The 20,302-nt window shown below is 42.6% G+C and overlaps 2 protein-coding genes and 1 pseudogene across 2 annotated transcripts; 2 read left to right on the top strand and 1 right to left on the bottom strand.

Moving 5' to 3' along the window:
• Positions 1 to 3: 3 nt before the first annotated feature.
• LOC117442036 (actin, alpha cardiac muscle-like) lies at positions 4 to 5,170 on the top strand (annotated as a pseudogene).
• A 5,710-nt stretch (positions 5,171 to 10,880) lies between these two features.
• LOC117442037 (zinc-binding protein A33-like) lies at positions 10,881 to 13,432 on the bottom strand. Its single transcript, XM_034078030.2, has one exon. It carries the CDS (start codon positions 13,140 to 13,142, stop codon positions 11,721 to 11,723), a length of 1,422 nt encoding a protein of 473 aa, XP_033933921.1. The 5' UTR covers positions 13,143 to 13,432; the 3' UTR covers positions 10,881 to 11,720.
• Positions 13,433 to 15,775: 2,343 nt separating this feature from the next.
• LOC117442035 (centriole, cilia and spindle-associated protein-like) lies at positions 15,776 to 20,302 on the top strand. The gene is made up of 3 exons (XM_034078029.1): positions 15,776 to 15,880; positions 17,241 to 17,602; positions 20,232 to 20,302. Exons 1-3 carry the CDS (start codon positions 15,870 to 15,872, stop codon positions 20,246 to 20,248), a joined length of 390 nt encoding a protein of 129 aa, XP_033933920.1. The 5' UTR covers positions 15,776 to 15,869; the 3' UTR covers positions 20,249 to 20,302.

Below are 20,302 nucleotides of genomic sequence, written 5' to 3'. Positions count from 1 at the left end.
GACATGTGTGACGATGAAGAGACCACCGCCCTCGTCTGTGGACAACGGCTCCGGCCTGGTGAAGGCTGGCTTCGCAGGAGACGACGCTCCCAGAGCCGTCTTCCCCTCCATCGTGGGCCGCCCCCGCCACCAGGTACACAAGAGCATCCCTAAAAAACAATATCATAAGATTTGTTCACTTAATCCCTTGATAAAAACAAGGTCTGATCCTAAAGTTTTCAGCTACCTTATCTTATATATCAATATGCTTATTTCATTATGTGACTGATCAAAACACCTCCAGTACCAAGAGGTTAAAGTCGGCTTTGTTTCGGTGCTTGGTATTCTAATGGAGATTTCTATGACCTTATGACCTTTTCTCTGCTGCCACCTTCAGGCCAAAGTATTATTTTTCTGACTGATATTAGGACCGATACGAGCAGACATGTTACCATATTGAGTCTTTTTTTGATTTGATGAGTCATTTGAATCTAACTGATAAAAACATTTTAATCTCAGCGTATCTTGTTTTAGCACAAAGAATGTCCAAATGCAGAATAGATGGACTAAGGATGTAACTAAGAAATAAAAGTACTTATATTTCTCATTTCAAGAGCTTTAGTGGAAAATGAACATAACTGTTTGTGAAGAGAAAAAATAAATAAATATAGGCGTAGTCTGCACTGTGTTAGAAATGATAAAAAAATATATATGTTTGAAGATATATCATCTCGTCATATCTTCACGCTGTAATTGCAACTGACAATTTGGGACCAATAAGTAAACATTATTGAACTAAATCACTGAAGTCTACGGGAGAGTTGTGCAGCGTATTACATGTTAACGGCCTTGTACCGAGTGTATCCTCATAGTTATGAACCTTTAAATAACCTGTGTCCCCCCCTCAGGGTGTGATGGTGGGTATGGGTCAGAAAGACTCATACGTGGGAGACGAGGCCCAGAGCAAGAGGGGTATCCTGACCCTGAAGTACCCCATCGAGCACGGCATCATCACCAACTGGGACGACATGGAGAAGATCTGGCACCACACCTTCTACAACGAGCTGCGCGTGGCCCCCGAGGAGCACCCCACGCTGCTCACTGAAGCCCCCCCTCAACCCCAAAGCCAACAGGGAGAAGATGACCCAGATCATGTTCGAGACCTTCAACGTTCCCGCCATGTACGTCGCCATCCAGGCCGTGCTGTCCCTGTACGCCTCCGGACGTACCACCGGTGAGTCTGCGGTCTACAACTGACATCTTTAAAAAAGATCCCCAACTATTTGAATTCATTTTCACGCCATTATTGCAGAAAATGACTCAAATATGGAGATTTCCTGTTTTTCTCTCTTTTATATAATATTAAATTGGACATCTCTGGGTCTGACTGTTGAAACAAGACATTCAAAGACTTTACTTTGGACTCTGAGAAACTGGGATGGATGTTTCTCACCATTTCATGACATTTTAAAGACCACACGATAAATATGATTTGTAAATAATTATTATAATGAGTTACTTGAGTCAAATGTATTGGCTTTGAACAGAAGAGGCTGACATCTGTCACTTTTTTTAAAGCAAAAAGCAAATATTTCCCCCCCAATTTCAGCTTCTCTGAGGTCAGGATGAAGTGCCTTTCTTTGTTTCGTATCATGGGAATTGAATATTTTCTAGTTTTGGAAAGTTGGAAAACTAGACATTTTGAAACTAAACAATCCAGCTATTCCAGCCATCAGGCTAAAATAGACTTTATACGACTTTTCAAAAGAGATATTAAGTTAGAAGTTGTTATTGAGAGCATTAAGCGTTTGATTGATTGAACCTCTCACCAGTCAAAGTCAACTTTATTGTCAATCTTTCAGTTGATGTGTACAGACAATTACACAATCCCACAGACTGGACATGACACCCCTTCCTCCCCGTTAACCCTCTTGTGTTCTCGCTCAGGTATCGTGCTGGACTCTGGAGACGGCGTGACCCACAACGTCCCGATCTATGAAGGCTACGCTCTGCCTCACGCCATCATGCGCCTGGACCTGGCCGGTCGCGATCTGACCGACTACCTCATGAAGATCCTGACAGAGCGCGGATACTCCTTCGTCACAACCGGTAAGCACAGCCCATCGGCACGACACACAGCCCATCAGCACGACACACAGACGCACGTTAGCTGTAGACATGAACCGTTTTCGTTCTGTTAGCTATACAGAAATGTGAATCAGGTTTTTACCATATTTGTCCCCAAAAGCAAAAGTATACTGCTAAAATACAACACATTGCTTTTTGAATTAATGAAAAGAAAGGAAATTATTCACGTTATTCTTTTATTCATCGTATTTAACTGAACACAAAATGGGGCTATCGAAAATAAAGTTATTTAAATTTTAAAGTGCACTTTCTACAGATACATTTCCAACAAAAACACTGGAATATCCCAAAGTCTGACCATTAAAAGAAGCATTATATTGTGCAGCCTAAATCTAAACACTGATACCTAGACAGTAGTTCAATAAGATGTATGTATACAGCGTTGTTTGTATTTCTTTGGGCGCAAAGTCTGACCTTTCCTCTCCGTTTCCAGCTGAGCGTGAGATCGTGCGTGACATCAAGGAGAAGCTCTGCTACGTGGCTCTGGACTTTGAGAACGAGATGGCCACCGCCGCCTCCTCCTCCTCTCTGGAGAAGAGCTACGAGCTGCCCGACGGTCAGGTCATCACCATCGGCAACGAGCGTTTCCGCTGCCCAGAGACTCTCTTCCAGCCCTCCTTCATCGGTGAGTGAACTGCCAGAGGTGGGAAGTATTGGAGTACAAATACTTTGTTACTGTACTTAAGTACATGTTTCTGGTATCAGTACTTTACTCCACAACTTATTTTTCTGACTGCTTTTTACATTGACTTGACTTTGACTTATGTTGAACCCAAATACCTGTACTCTCTACTTCTTACACGTTGAACCCAAATACCTGTACTTTCTACTTCTTACACGTTGAACCCAAATACCTGTACTTTCTACTTCTCACATGTTGAACTCAAATACCTGTACTTTCTACTTCTCTCATGTTGAACTCAAATACCTGTACTTTCTACTTCTTACATGTTGAACTCAAATACCTGTACTTTCTACTTCTCTCATGTTGAACTCAAATACCTGTACTTTCTACTTCTTACATGTTGAACACAAATACCTGTACTTTCTACTTCTCACATGTTGAACTCAAATACCTGTACTTTCTACTTCTCACATGTTGAACACAAATACCTGTACTTTCTACTTCTCACATGATGAACTCAAATACCTGTACTTTCTACTTCTTACATGTTGAACACAAATACCTGTACTTTCTACTTCTCACATGATGAACTCAAATACCTGTACTTTCTACTTCTTACATGTTGAACACAAATACCTGTACTTTCTACTTCTCTCATGTTGAACTCAAATACCTGTACTTTCTACTTCTCACATGTTGAACACAAATACCTGTACTTTCTACTTCTCTCATTTCCCAAACAGCTGGTTCCTTTAGTCTGAATGTGTGTTTGGGGCGTGATCATTATTCTGTAGAGTCATTGCGTGCCATGTTGCCGTTGGTCGGCATGGAAACATTCATTAGCTAACAATGACGTTATTGTTCTATTAATATAAAGGGAGGTCAGGTACTCTTTAAAGCAGCTGCTAGTTATGGATACTTTTTACTGAAGTACACTTCAAAGCCTCTTTACTTTGACTTGAGTAAAGAAGTTTAGTCAGTACTTCTACTTTCACCAGAGTATTTTGAAACACGAGTATCTGTACTTCTACCTGAGTAAAGGATGTGTGTACTCTTGCCCTCTCTGTGAACTGCTAATGAAGGGATGAAAGAAGGGGGATTAGATCAGGGCGGTCGAACTCATTTGAGTTCAGGGGCCACATTCAGCCAAACGTTAGTTAGTGGGCCGGACCGGTCAAATCATAGCATAACAACCTATACATAATTACGGTACTCCAGATTGTTCCTTTTGTTATAGTGCAAGAAAGTACATGAAATGATAACAAAACATGATGAAGAACCTGATGTTTTTAAAGACAAATAGGTGCAATCTTGTCATTTACGCATTATCTGCAAAGGAACAAAACCTTTAGTCAGCGGGATCTGGAACTGAACAGTATCGCGTTTTACTTTATGATCAAAATAACTTGGAGAGATCTAGAGATGATTTTTTCCATTCCTGACACACCACCATACAAACTAAAGTGGGAACTGTTATGGAAGAAGGATTAGTTACACATGTATGCCTACAAAATACAGTTAAGACTTCTCTGCCATTCTTACACTTAGCAAAGTCCTTTTTGAGTCCCCTGTCTCCGATGCTTTCCCCTCTGTCGTCCTCTCATCTCTAACCTGGACGTCTCTTCTGAACAGGTATGGAGTCTGCAGGGATCCATGAGACCGCCTACAACAGCATCATGAAGTGTGACATCGACATCCGTAAGGACCTGTACGCCAACAACGTGCTGTCCGGCGGCACCACCATGTACCCGGGTATCGCTGACCGCATGCAGAAGGAGATCACAGCTCTGGCTCCCAGCACCATGAAGATCAAGGTAAACAACTCTCCACTAAACTATGGCCGTTAGTCACAATACCATATTATATTGAGTCTGGAAAACCATGCAATACTTCCTGATGTCACTTAGTCTGCCTCGATAACACTTTGTTACACATAAATGTAGGAAATTAGCATGTTAGCTAAAACTGCCCCGTGTACTGTGTGTTGTGACAGTTGATCGATGACACGGCACTACAAACAAACTAAACTGAATCTTCTCCTCCGCAGATCATCGCCCCTCCTGAGCGTAAATACTCCGTCTGGATCGGTGGCTCCATCCTCGCCTCCCTCTCCACCTTCCAGCAGATGTGGATCAGCAAGCAGGAGTACGATGAGGCCGGTCCCTCCATCGTCCACAGGAAGTGCTTCTAAACCCGCCTCCACGACCCCTTCAGGATCCAGAGCAAAGAGACGCTGAAATAACATCCTCTCTGTAAGCAGATCCGTGGCGTCTGACCTGTACATATGTTATTTATTCCTTCTGTTTTGTATGTGAAGTTTTTTTTATGTAAATGATGTCCAGGCAGTGACACAAAAACAAAACAAAGAAAAGACCAAAAAAGAAACCAGACAAAACTAATAAAGTCCATTTATTTTCACGTATGCCTCGTCTCTGTTATTGTGCACTTTAAAGGTGGCTTAGACCGAATGAAGACATCCAGATATAAGATATCATATTGAGTTCATGTTGAAAGCCAGGGTGAAGGAAGAAAGGTATTTGACTCGAGTAGAACTATCCTCCCACAGTGTAGAAATACTCAATTAAAAGTCCTGCATGCTGTGCTATATAATTCACATTAATGTTAGATCAATCTCAGGATCCATGTATCATGCTGATAAGAGAGGGAGGTCACAAGACGGAGCAATTCGGACTTTTTCTCCAAATTCGGACCATTTTTTTAATGTGTAAACCTAATGCCCATTATTAAAAAACAACAACAACATAGTAACATGTGGTTTCAAAGATGTCCACATATTTCGTTGTTTTTCCCCCTAACTTAAAGGTGGGGTAGGTAAGTTTGAGAAACCGGCTCGAGATACACTTTTTGTTATATTCCATGGAATGCTCTTAACATCCCGATAGCAATGAATATCTGAAGTGCTTTGACAAAAAATCCATAAAAAAACCTCATCTGTGGAAGCCGTGGCGCTGTAAAAAGCACGACCAATCATCTGAGCCGGCCCGGCTAATCGGATTGGATGGCCTACCTGCCTGTCAGCCTTCCATCGGGGCACAAACTTATCTCGTGCCCTCATTGGTCATGTGCGCGTTCGTGTGTGTTGGAGGAGGGGCTCTGTGAGGAAGTGGCAGATTTTCTCCGGTTGTGTATTTTCAAATTCTAGCGATCTCGAGCCGGTTTCTCAAACTTACCTACCCCACCTTTAATAGTCAACAATGTTTGATGAAAGTGAATTGGTTCATTAACCAAATGAAAATGTGTTTTTTGGGAGAAAAACCGTAATCGTTTTTGTTTAATGGGGCGAAGCCTGCGAGCTAGTTCAGGCAGTCAACTCGAGCACCAATGATACATGAACACGTGACGCACCTCGTCCCTCTGACAACCAACCAAACACATTCTCCTAAACATGCCGCTCTATTGAAGCTGCCAGGTCTTCCTGCCTCTGCCTCGCTCATGCTGCTGCTGCTGTGTTCACGTGCTATTGCTGCGTTCATGTTCCTGCTGCTGTGTTCCATGTTGCTGCTGCTCGTCTGCCCCCCCACCACCCCAGCTCCACCCCAGCTTCCATCCCATCTTCCACCCCAGCTTCCATCCCAGCTTCCACCCCAGCTTCCACCCCAGCTCCACCCAGTTTCCACCCCAGCTCCACCCAGTTTCCACCCCATCTTCCACCCCAGCTCCACCCAGTTTCCACCCCAGCTTCCACCCAGCTTCCACCCCAGCTCCACCCAGTTTCCACCCCAGCTTCCACCCCAGCTCCACCCAGTTTCCACCCCAGCTTCCACCCCAGTTTCCACCCCAGCTCCACCCAGTTTCCACCCCAGCTCCACCCAGTTTCCACCCCAGCTTCCACCCCAGCTTCCACCCCAGCTTCCACCCCAGCTTCCACCCCAGCTTCCTCCCCAGCTTCCACCCAGCTTCCACCCAGCTTCCACCCAGCTTCCACCCAGCTTCCACCCCAGCTTCATCCCAGCTTCCACCCCAGCTTCCACCCCAGCTTCCACCCCAGCTTCCACCCAGCTTCCACCCCAGCTTCCACCCCAGCTTCCACCCAGCTTCCACCCCAGCTTCCATGGCAACGCATCCCTCACCAAAAAACCACGATGTTGTCGTAACTCAATGGAAAATAGTCCAAACGGCACCAGACTTCAGATAATGGCTAATGGTCCGAACCTGAACAGCTCTATGTCAATTATGGGGTGTCATCATATGCCGTTGCCATGGTAATGCATCCCTCGCCATAAAACACGATGTACTGTAGTCTTAACTCAATGGAAAATTGTCCAAACGGCACCAGACTTCAGATGACAGTTAATGGTCCAGCCCTCAACCCCTCAATATGACAATAGTGAGTTTTCCTCAAAAGCTGTTGCCATGGCAACGCATCCCTCGCCATTAAGCACAATATTGCTATAACTCCTGTGTAAATGGTCAAAAAGTGTTCAAACTTCACATGTGTGCTAACGGTACAGCCCTCAAGACACATATGTGTCTGTTTTGAGATTTTGTCAAATGCCGTTGCCATGGTAACACAATGCTCGCCATGAAACACGGTTTTCTCATAACTCCATTGAACATGCTCCAAACGGCCCAACACTTCACAGCTTTGATAACCATGCAGCCCTCAATACATCTAGGCGTATTATGGGGTGTCATCAAATGCAATTTCCATGGCAACGCATCCCTCGCCAAAAAACACGATGTTGTCGTAACTCAATGGAAAATCGTCCACACGGCACCAGACTTCAGCTGATGGCTAATGGTCCGGCCCTCAACAGCTCTATGTCAATTATGGAGTGTCATCATATGCCGTTGCCATGGCAACAGATCCCTCGTCATAAAACACGATGTAGTTGTAATTCAATGGAAAATCGTCCAAACGGCACCAGACTTCAGACTATCATTAATGGTCCAGCCCTCAACACCTCTATGTCAATTAGGGGATGCCATCAAATGCCGTTTCCATGGCAATGCATCCCTCGCCATAAAACACGATGTTGTCGTAACTCAATGGAAAATGATCAAAACAGCACCACACTTCCGATGATGGCTAATGGTCCGGCCCTCAACAGCTTTATGTCAATTAGGGAGTGTCATCATATTCCGTTGCCATGGCAACGCATCCCTCGCCATAAAACACGATTTTGTCGTAACTCAATGGAAACTTATCAAAACAACACCAGACTTCAGATGATAGTTAATGGTCCGGCCCTGAACAGCTCCATGTTAATGATGGGGTGTCATCATATGCCGTTTCCATGGCAACGCATCCCTCGCTAAAAAACATGATGTTGTCGTAACTCAATGGAAAATGATCAAAACAGCACCAGACTTCCGATGATGGCTAATGGTTCGGCCCTCAACAGCTTCATGTCAATTATGGGGTGTCATCATATGCCGTTGCCATGGCGACAGATCCCTCTCCATGAAACACGGTTTTTTCATAACTCGATGGAAAATGGTCCAAACGGTACCAGACTTCAGATGATGGCTAATGGTCTAGCCCTCAACACCTCAATATGGCAATAGTGAGTTTTCCTCTAAAGCTGTTGCCATGGCAATGCATCCCTGACCGTTAAGCACGATATTGTTCAAACTTCACGTGTGCTAACGGTCCAGCCCTCAAGACATATATGTGTCAGTTTTGAGATTTCGTCAAATGCTGTTGCCATGGTAACACAATGGTCGCCATGAAACCCGGTTTTTACATAACTCCATTGAACATGCTCCAACGGCCCAAAACTTCACAGGTTTGATAACGATGCAGCCCTCAACACATTCTAGGCGACAGATCACTCGCCATCCAACACAATGTTTGTGTTACTGCTGTAACTCCTAAAGACATTGTCCGATCGGCCTGAAACTTCCCACGTTTGCTAATGGCCGAGTCCGTAAAAATCCTGCGTGACACGTCGACGTGCGGAGCGTCGAAGACCTGCTCAACGCTGCTTGCAGCTTTAATTATTATTATAGCCATGATCAAAGATACAAAATTAGGAATATAGATCATAGACTGTTTATATAAATATGTAAATGTATTACTTTTCCTTGTGATAGAGGGTATTTCAGGAGTGATGGAAAAGGAATAACTACATTTTGGTTTTGGTATGAGAACTTTAACTTTTATTAACTATAACGAAAAAGGTCATGCAAGTGTAAATGTAACATTGCTCCTCCATCAAGATCTTGTACTAGAGCCTACATTTCCCAGAATGCAACTTGACATCAACCACTCTGACATTATCAGGGTTATTTTGAGGATAGAAAAACTGCACTCATACAGACACTTATGTTGCCCTGTAAGTATGTTTGGAGCAGCTGAGTTTTTCTCTAACTCTAGTTGACAAAAGAAGGAATGAGATAAAAGAAAATGAAAAGATTGTCTGAAAAAATATTTTTGATGATTTGAACACTTTGTGCCTGATGAAGCGACAACGAGAGCCACAGCAGATATTCATTTAGTAGATTCCCTGGACATACAGTATGTCTGTCAAACAGGATGGGGTTAAGGATATGTATTGAAATAAAAATGGCTATTGATCAACCTGTACATGAAACAATAATATTCATGTGAATAAGTGAAGTAAATGACATGTTCAGTGTTCAAAATGATCCAGCTGTTAAAAACATCTTGACTTTGTCTTCATCTTGTGGTGTTTACGGGAAGTGAAACGTGACCATGCAATCACATATTATGATGTGGATCACATTTTTCACATTTGTATGTTCTCCCTGAAAACTGCACTCAGTAGGTTAGACAACTAATACATGTAATAGTGAAAGTAGTACATCTTTAGTGAAAACTCTCCTACAGAGCAAACCATTCAGACAGTCATGTGTGTATAAACCCTCAGTGATGTCCTCTTCAAGGAGGCTGGTTTATTACAGCTTTAAATAACACAGCTGATCAACAACTGGATCATTGGGATTTGAAGTAAATGAAGACAGAGTATCAAAGTGAATACATATTTATTTAGCAGGAAATGATTGTAATGCATTACTCTTTTTAATTTTGAAGCTACTTTGTATGTTATATATGTCTGCAGTGGAGTTGGAGAAAGGTAAATGTGACTCCTGACTGTTTCTAAGAGAGAATCAAAACAACTCCATCAAATCAAACACGTGGCACAGCTCCGGTATGCCATGCTTTACCCCGCACATGTTTTCTGCTGATTCTCCTTCATCAGGGTGGGAGCTTCTTTGTTTACAGCAGGTTCATAATATGACTTCACAAAAGGAAATTAAGATTTAATTTGTTTGGCTGTCAATTAATGTTAAAGGGGTCCTATCATGCAAAATGCACTTTTTGATGTCCTTTATACATCAAGATGTGTCCCCGGTGTGTCGGGGAACTCATGCAGCGTCAGAAAATAAAACCCTCTCTCTTTTCCTCCGTACCCAAATCTCTGAAATCGGTGCTACAACGGGGCTGATCCAGATTTGCGTCCGATATGACGCAATATCTGAAATGTGGACCCACGGCCCAATCAGAAACTTGCTATCAGAAACAACGCCCGACTGTTTTGGACGTAATATGGTCGGTGTTTACATTAGCATCGCTAACACTCAGAGCTAACCTGTACTGGAGAGCATGTGTGTCCTCAAGGTTGTGTGTCCTCAAGGTTGTGTCTTCCTGGTCGAATGTACTTATTGTAAGTCGCTTTGGATAAAAGCGTCAGCTAAATGCATGTACATGCATTTGTAATGTAATGTAATGTAATGTGTGAAGAAGCAGGAAATAAAACAGAACTCACCTTGTGGTATAACCGGCAAGAGAGAAAGCCTTTGAGCTCCAGACTGTTTCAGATCCTTGATAATCCATGATATGGCGTTTCATCACGGCAGCATTTAGTTTAGACGGTAGCTGCCGGGTCCCGCATAAGCTCAGACCCCTCCTTTTTTATTTTGTTATCAATTAGCTTTATACCCAAAATCAGCACTTTTGAAACAGGAAGTGGAATAGAGGGATATGAGGCTTGGCTAGAATGGGTGATCTGCAAAACACTTCATAGACATGTTTTTTATATATTCTTATATATCTGAGACCTATGCTATTGCCTAAAAATACCATGATAGGTGACCTTTAAGGTTAAAAACAGATAAAGAGAAAAAATAAGAAGAGATGAAATAATTAAGAAGTTCAGATTATTTATTTATATTATAGTTTGTTGTACAATTGTCTTTTGTCATTTATATTTGTAATTTGTCACATATGACAGAATCACCTGAAGAAACCAATATCAAGTTCAGAGACGCATTTCTGCATCAAACTGCTGGTTATTGAATCATAAGATATCTGAAGCAGCATTACAAATACTCAACTTCATTCTACAATTCTAGATTGTTGATAAAAAAATTGACATTTTCAATCACAATAAATGTTATTGTCCATGCATACAGTCCGGAAAGCGTCACAAGGAAACATTGCAACAATGAAAGAATGAAATGGAAGTATTAAATGACTTGCCCCTGGAGAGTAAAACAATATATCCATATCTAAACATAATTCATCAAAAGACCTACAAATATCAAAAAGTTAAACTCTTGACCCATAGTGGCTATATAGCGTCTCATTATTAACTAGATGCTAAAAGGAGAATTGACAGCTTTCATTTGTTAGTTTGGTTGATTTCATGCAGTTTCAGCACGACATACAAAATGAATACATTTCTTAAAAACCAAGAATTCACAAAAAACATAATCAAGCAATCCCATGACTTTAAAAGCTATAAACACATTATAATAAAGTATAACAAAATGATAAACTATAAATTGGTTTTGTTGCACTGAGACTTTGAGTAAAACTTGTAAAACTCTGTAAATAAAACATGATCAAATTTTCTTAACATTTAAATCTTACAGACTCAAATTAAATTCTGATTATCATCTGTTGTTTTTTACCTTGATTATTTCAAAAGGATCTAGACAGACGAAGTCAGAATAAAGTCTGAACTAACACACCTGAGCATCACAGAGGAATCTCACTTTGACAGATTTTGATATCAGCAGTTTTAGCATCACCAGCTTTTCCAATATTGAAATATGGGAAGAGTTTCTCAGTGAAAGTGTCTCTGTGAGTGCAGATGGGAGTCATGTCTTCAGGGGCGTAGAAGGACACCTCCCCCCTGTCATAGTCCAGCTGGACTCTGAGCCTCTGGAGATTCTTCTCCACTCTGACAGTCTTACCAGCACCATTACTGTATTTTCCACTGCGATGTATTAAACACCAGATTCCATATTCTGGTGAGGCACGTCTCTCTCCCTTCCTGTCAGCTGACTCTTTAGTCAAACCTATAAGCCAGTCAGGATGATCTCCCACCTCCACCTCCCAGCTGTGTCTCCCTGAGCTGAAGCCCTCAGAGCCCAGAACAGTAGCACCGTTAGTGCATCTCTCTGGATTACCAGGAAGCTGCTGATCTGTGTCTCCACGCCTCACACTGGTCAGATCGTCAGACAGAGAGAGCCGGCTGTGTGCAGTGTTTGGGTCCAGAATGACGGGACTGAAGTGAACCTGGTCCTTCATCTTCTCCCAGACTCTGAAGGACAGGTTGCCCAGGTGTTTGGCCACATCTGTCAGCGCTCCTGAGAGCAGCTGTGGGTCTGACAGTGCGCTCTGGACTCTGGCTCTGCTCCGAGTGGCTTTATAGCTGCTGAGGAAGGGCCCGTTGTGTTTCTGCAGCTCTTCTTCAACAGCAGAGATGCTGTGTGACAGAGAGGAGATGTGCTCCTGAATGCTCTTCATCTCTCTGCTGATAGTCTTCCCTTTCTGCTCCTCTTCCTCCCTCAGAGCTGCCAGTCTGGACTCCTCTTCCTCTTTCAGGAACTGGTGGAGCTTGATGAACTCTGCTCTGATCTGCCTCTCTGTGGACAGCAGCTGCTTCTCGGACACTTGAATCACTTCCTTGTATGTTTCCTCCACTCCTTTGTATGTGTCCCTCTTGTCCTGCAGAGACTCTAAGTCAGATTTCAGCAGGTCCTTCAGCTCACGGACTGCTTGTTCTACAGGAACCACCTCGTGACTCCGGTGGAGAGTAAACTCACAGACAGGACACACAGCTCTCTCTTCATCCTTACAGAACAATCTAGGCTCTTCTGGATGTTTACTACACACCACCTCCTTCTCTCCTTTCTCTGTCTCAGATGATCCAGCTTCCTGTCTCTCAGCAAAGGAGTCAGCCAGCTCCTTCAGTGTAAAGTTCACCAAAGGAACATCTTTAGAAGATTTTCTTTTACAAATGGGACAGTTTTTGTTCTTACTTTGTTCCCAGAATGTCTGCAGGCAGCTCGAACAGAAGCTGTGGTTGCAGCCCAGAGACACGGGATCTCTGAAAGTCTCTGAGCACACATGGCAGCTCAGGTAACTTTCAACAAGAACGATTTTCTCAGCCATTTGATATTAAAGTTATTTTCAACAGGACTCACCAACTTCCAAAGTCTCTCCACTTCTCCCCAAATATACTCCAAACGTGTCTCGCAGCAGAGATCCCACACCCTGTAATGGCGTCTCAGCTCTTCAACGATGTCAAAATGCTCTTTCGTTTTCTCTGCCCTCCGTCTCAGGGTGAATGATCACCATCAGGAAATGCTGCTATGTCATCTATTCACCAGCAGATGGAGGCAGGATGTCTTTCAGAGGGAAATGTACTTTGGTGTTCAGTTCAGGACGATGACTTTGTCCAGGTAGGCCTATCTGTTGGAAGACAAACACATTAGATTTAATACGTTTAAAAAACAACAACGTGATAAAAAGGAAAAAGCTCATATATCAAAGTTTGAAGTGCACAGTTTTTGTTCTTACTTTGTTCCCAGAATGTCTGCAGGCAGCTCGAACAGAAGCTGTGGGTGCAGCTCAGAGACTCAGGATCTCTGAAAGTCTCTGAACACACATGGCAGCTCAGGAGACTTCAAGAAGCAGCTCACCTTTGACTTCCCCTCGGTGTGCCTCTTACGGCCCTCTAACTGTGCGTTGCTGGAGATCTCCCACAGTGCACTGGTGTCTAGGCTCTCTTCAACAATGTCAGAATTCTCTTTCAATCCCTCTAATCTCTTTCATTGATAGTTAGAAATGCAGTCATCTGTTTTTATGACCAGCAGATATATTGGAAAGATGAACTTTAGAATCTGGAAGACTTTCAAGTTCTGACTCAAACATGTTTTTAACCCATTTGTTTCCTTGATCATCTGACCAGTGTTCAATCTAAACGTAACCCTTGTACGGCGTTCGGGTCTGTATTTAGCTAAAAAAAAACTATATTATCAATTATTTTTTCAAACTCACACTCAATGGCCTTGGCTCATTTTCTGTGACGAACATCAGAACACATTTTCAATGACCACCCACTTTACACGGGCCACATTTATATTACATACAGGGTGTTCGGGTCCACTGGGCTAACAAAAGTGTGAAAATTGTAGGTCCTGTGCACCTGTCTGGGCCTTCTCTGTGTGTGTGTGTGTGTGTGTGTGTGTGTGTGTGTGTGTGTGTGTGTGTGTGTGTGTGTGTGTGTGTGTGTGTGTGTGTGTGTGTGTGTGTGTGTGTGTGTGTGTGTGTGTGTGTGTGTGTGTGTGTGTGTGTGTGTGTGGCCTAGCATTACTATACTTGTGGGGACCTAGATCTGTCTACACAGTCACGCGTGTGGACTCGTCTCCCTTTTGGGGACAAAATGGAGGTCCCATGAGGGGGATCATTCATTTTAGAGTGAAGGTTAGGTTTAGGATTAGGGTTAGGGTAAGGTTAAGGGTTAGGGTTAGGCATGTGTTGGTTATTGCATGTAAGTCAATGTAATGTCCCCTGAAGTGATGTATACATGGTATGTGTGTGTGTGTGTGTGTGTGTGTGTGTGTGTGTGTGTGTGTGTGGTGTGTGTGTGTGTGTGTGTGTGTGTGTGTGTGTGTGTGTGTGTGTGTGTGTGTGTGTGTGTGTGTGTGTGTGTGTGTGTGTGCGTGTGCGTGCGTGAGAGAGAGAGGTGTGTGTGTGTGTGTGTGTGGTGTGTGTGTGTGTGTGTGTGTGTGTGTGTGTGTGTGTGTGTGTGTGTGTGTGTGTGTGTGTGTGTGTGTGTGTGTGTGTGTGTGTGTGTGTGTGTGTGTGTGTGACTTTTGTGTGTCTGCCCCTGTCATTCCAAGCACACAAGCTACCCTGCAGTATACGAAGTCATTCAAACGTGGCGTTTGTTATCATTACAGGCTGTAACAAAATGTGATTATTCGGTATAGATTCATTCAACCATCTAACATTATATCTAGCCTAAGTCACTAAAACCATGAGTGTGTTAACAGAAAATGTAGTGGCAGAGATTTGGCTAAGAAGTTTGTTGTTAAAAACATATCACATTTCCAGCGTCTAAAATTCGAAGATTTGCTGCTTTTGCTTCAAAATATAAAAAACTATTGACATTATTATTTATTTTGTTTATTCTGCAATAAGTACTTTACTCCATAAAACTTTAACTACATTACACATTCGTACAAAATACTTTTACTTAAATTTGATTCTCGATGCAGTACTTTATTGATAATAACATTGGACAATATAAATGTAGTAGTAGTCCTTTAACAGATGATTAGAGATTAGACTGTCTCAGTTAAATGAGTTTAAAAATCAGATCCTGCTGTTTCACCTGTTGTCGTCACTACACAGATGGAGTACGCATGCGCAGTATGGTCTGCATCTTCACTTGGAAATTATATTTTATTACTACGATATTTTTTGTTCTCCATCAAACTAGCAGCTGTTAGTCAGCACTGCACCGGAAGTATCTAATTCTTTTTTCAAAACAAATGTTAAGCTAACATAACAAAGTTTAAAAATGAGTCATGACATTGTCTCATTGTAAAACTTTAAGTTACTTGTAATGTACTATACTTGAGTGGTTTGTACTTATTCTACACTAAATTACAAAGGGATATCTTTTTTTGTTGTTGATTTAGATTATCATATAAAATATATATTTTTTATTTTGAAAGTCTACGCCGGAAGCTGACAGCCGTACGTCAGTTAGCTTGTAGCTCGTCTGTCGGCTGTCAGTTGGAGTCGGAGAGAAGCGCAAGATGTCAGGCGTCTAAACCTCGGAACATACGGGACAAACTGGGCTTTTAAATCACACTGGACCGCCCTGAAATGAAGTCTGGGTGAGTGAAATTCAATGTAATATAAAACCTTAATAAGCCTCACAGTTTTCAAACCACACCGTGTTTACAAGAGGGGCTTACTGATGGCTGTTTTCACCGTAGAAAAAACGGTATTCTAACGATAACTGCCAATTCAAATCTCATATATTCAAACCGTCGATATTTTTTTCAAATATAAACGGCTGTTTATTTTTTCGGTGGCGTTTTTAAAGGTAGAAATTATTTTAAGAAATACGATGTTTTGGGATGTGCCTGAGAAAATAAACTGTTACATTTACAGGGAAAATCTACAATAAATGAGCAGTAATTAGCTGCTGATTGCTTGTATCAGCATCCATGCATCAGATGTAGGCCAGCCCAGATGAATTATTCATTCATGTAGTTCATTTTCAATATTGTTATGTTAAGAAAATGAATAATGTGTGTAGGCGGGCAGTCGCGTAAAGTAACTAAGTACATTTACTCAAGTACTGTACTTAAGTATAATGTTGAGGTACTTGTACTTTCCATTTTCTACTACTATACGCTTGTACTAAAATGTAACTTAATACGTGTGTTTATATGATATATATTTAGGTCTAATTTACTCAGTACTTTTCAAAATGTGCTCCATATTGACTTATTACAACATAAAAAACTCATATGTATTTAAAAACAGGATAATGTCATGTTTTAGTATAATGTAAATCATGTATAAGAGGCATTCTGCACTATCAGTACTGTTGATGCTTGAGTACACTTAGCTGATCATTCTTCTGTACTTGTACTTAACTAACATTTGCAACACAGGACTTATACTTGTAATGGAGTCATTTAAGACTGTGGTATTAGTACTTTCACTAAAGGTAAACGATCTGAGTACTTCTTCCACCACTAGGCGGAATATATACTGTTTATGTTGTGTTGTTGTTGGTGTAGTCTGAGTACTAGCAGCAGTCAGTAGAGCAGTCAATAGTAAGACTATAAGAAGCTCTGAGGTAATCTGTTGTGGAGGGAGGTGGGCGGAGCTACAGGTGAACCACACCTGCAGAGGCCAACATACAGGTAGATCCTCTCAGAAACATACAACTGAACAGTGGTGTGAAGGAAGTACATTTACTGAAGTACTGTACTGCGTATATACACTTCAATACTGTAGACATGACTACGGGAGCAATTTAGGGTTCAGTATTCTGCCAAATGACACTTCCACATGTTAACTGCAGCGGCTGGGATCAAACACTGATTCGTACACTCCCATTTACCCCCTGAGCCACAGCTGCCTCACGTTGCATTGCATTAGTAAATAGTTACTCTAATATTTTGGTGTAAAGTGTTATTTCCAATAATCATGTTTTATTTCCTCTTATTCTCTCTACAGTGATAACAACCAGACGGAGGAAGTTAAAGGAGCCATGTTGACCAAGAGAGTCCGGTCGGAGTACATGAAGAAGTTCAGGGATCCTAAGTGGGAGACGTTTTCCAAATGTTACGAGGACTCAGTGAAGTACCGCCTGACCCGGAGAGTCATGGAGCATTCCCACAAGTCCTGGTTCTTTGAGGGCTGGGACAACAGCTCCGAGTCCAGCGGCTGGTCCACGCCCAGGCCCAGCAGGAACAGAATCGCCCCTCTGTCCCTCCCAAAGCAGAAGATATCCAGTCCTGGGACACAACTGCCATCTGAGGACAGGGAGACGGAGGCGGGCGGCGGGGAGACGGTCGTTGACGCTGCTCCAGCTACAGGTGAGGAGACTGACACCACTACTGACATTCATTTATACAACCGATTAACTGTTTTTATCATTGTGACGGGGGTTCTCTTTGTCCGTCCGTAAACATAGGCGTAGCCGCTTGATTCAAGCTCAAAAAGTTGTATTTATAACGACAAAAAAATATATATTGTTTGACCAGAATATCGAAACAGAATAAATGAAATAAACAAAATTCGGTTTTCTTTCACTTCCACTAGCTGTTGCCTTTGCTGCAACAATATCCAGATGGCAGTCCAGGGCCAACACCGGTATCAAGCAAACAAGAGACACATATTCTCTTATTCCAGCTGATTCCTAAATATATATATTTTTTTTACTCTTGATCGAATAAATCAACACATTTAAAGGCATCAACTCCTATAAACAACACATCCATAGATCATAAGGTCAGTCTGAGTTCAGGCTTTCAGTCAAATGTTACTATATTTGGGGGAAACTAAATATAAGAAATAAAAGAGCTGCATGTCATCTTTTTAATCAATTCAATCAATTATCAAAACTATTTCTGGTTTTCTTTCTGTCCATTATTTATTCGATTAATTGACTCATCTTTGCAGCTCTGTCTGGCACAGAACATAACGTATTACTCTTAGAACTTTAGTGCCTACTTTGAACATTATCAGGTATTTTGCAAATCAAAATACATTCACGTCAAATATTTTGAGTGTGATGCCTATTAGCAAATGTCAGCATGCTAACAACTTCACTCAGATGGTGACAGTCGTGCATTTTATTGTATTTAGCTGGTGCTTTTATCCAAAGCGACAATAAGTACCATAAACCATAAAGAAACCAACTCCGGCTCGAGATACACGTGTTGTTATATTCCATGGAATGCTCTTAACATCCCGATAGCAATGAATATCTGAAGTGCTTTGACAAAAAATCCGCAAAAAAATGTCATCTGTGGAAGCCGTGGCGCTGTAAAAAGCACGACCAATCATCTGAGCCGGCTAAAGTAACTGGATGGCCTACCTGCCTGTCAGCCTTCCATCGGGGCACAGACTTATCTCGTGCCCTCATTGGTCATGTGCGCGTTCCTGTGTGTTGGGGGAGGGGCTCTGTGAGGAAGTGGCAGATTTTCTCCGGCTGTGTATTTTCACATTCCAGCGATCTCGAGCTGCTTTCTCCAAACTTACCTACCCCACCTTTAACATTCAAACGTTTGTAAGTTCTGGTGCTTGAGCTTCAAATGAGCTAAACATCAGCATGTAAGCATTACTGATCTAAGGCTGCGGCCCCACGAGGACGAAAACGTCTAAACGCATAGGATTAACGCAAACGCAATCGCAAACGGCTTCCGTCCACATGCAATAATTATCCGGATAGTGTCTGCCCACACGAGACCGCTCCGTTTAGCTCCAACCGCTGGAGAAGCTGCAGTACATATGCAGGAGCCTGTAGGTGGCGCTGTAACTTCCTCCACAAAAGCAGCGAAGAAGAAGGTTGTCATGGTTGCCCTTCTGTTTATTCTCCGCGGTGGGGGCCGAGGGAACCGGGCAGAGTTTTTCGCCAGTCAGCGTGTATTAAAGTTGAAATCTTCCGGACAAAATGATAAAAGTGCCGGTCAAAGGTCTTCTTTGTTATTTATTGAGCTTTAAAACAAATGAATAACGACTCTATATAATATAATGATAAAATACACGGAGCCTCTCTTTTTCCTCCCTCTCTTCAGACAGCGCCAGTGTCTGTCTCATGCAGCAGCTCATCCAGTAATCAGTGACCCGGCCGACTGTAAAAATAAACATATTTATAACTAGTTTAGGGAGATTGAGAGGTAATTAAAATAGCTAAGGGTGATGATCTGACTTGAAGTGTGTGTTTTGCTGCAGCGGGAGGAGCTGCAGGGGAGCAGAGCTGCGTGTCTCCGTCCTGTCAGATTAGACTTCACTCGCGAGAGAAAGATAAATATTCTGAATTCAGTGTGCAGTTTACTTTGACGCGGGGGTGAGCAGCAAAGGTGGGGAGAGGCGGGGCTATTGCCTCATCATTATTGCTGTAGATGTTGCACAAACAACTGTAGCATGGTCAATAGCGTCCGGAGCACGATAGCAACTCTGCGATCCGCCATTGTTGTTGTTGTTGGTGGCGAAACACTTCAGCACTGGCGCGGGGTAAGCGGAGGTGAGCAGAAGAGGTGGGGAGAGGCGGTGCTATTGCGCAATCACTATCAGTGATCTGAAAATGATCGTATAGGGCGCACACACGGAGCTGTTTGACCCCCCAGAGAGTGGCGTATGCATTTCTATCCACCTTGGGACCCGTTGTCGTTTCCTCAGTCGTTTAGTGCCGTATTCGGTCGTCCTCGTGTGGCCGAACGGTCTATATGACACTAAACAGTAACGCAAACGACCAAATTCGTCCTCGTGGGGCCGCAGCCTAAGGACGTTTAGCATTAAGCTGTAAGCATTCTCTCCTATAATTAAACAATTAACTAGAAACAAAATGATGAGATGACTCAATAATGAAAAGAATAGTCTGTTGCAGCCATGCTCGCTTCATCATTTTGAGTTCAGGTGTTCTAAAACTCTGATGCATTAACCCAAAAACATAATGTCCTGTTTCTATTCGCTCTCCTCTGTCTTTTGTCTCGCTTCCAGAAATATTTTTGGGCTAATCCCCCAGACCCCCGGGAGAAGTGTTTGTGCTCCTGTGTGAGCGTCGCTCTGAC

The sequence above is a fragment of the Pseudochaenichthys georgianus genome, unplaced genomic scaffold (assembly GCF_902827115.2).
Source record: "Pseudochaenichthys georgianus unplaced genomic scaffold, fPseGeo1.2 scaffold_2356_arrow_ctg1, whole genome shotgun sequence".
Lineage (NCBI taxonomy): Eukaryota > Metazoa > Chordata > Actinopteri > Perciformes > Channichthyidae > Pseudochaenichthys > Pseudochaenichthys georgianus.
Note: the sequence above shows the minus strand (reverse complement) of the source record. Positions and strands in the feature narration are given on the sequence as shown.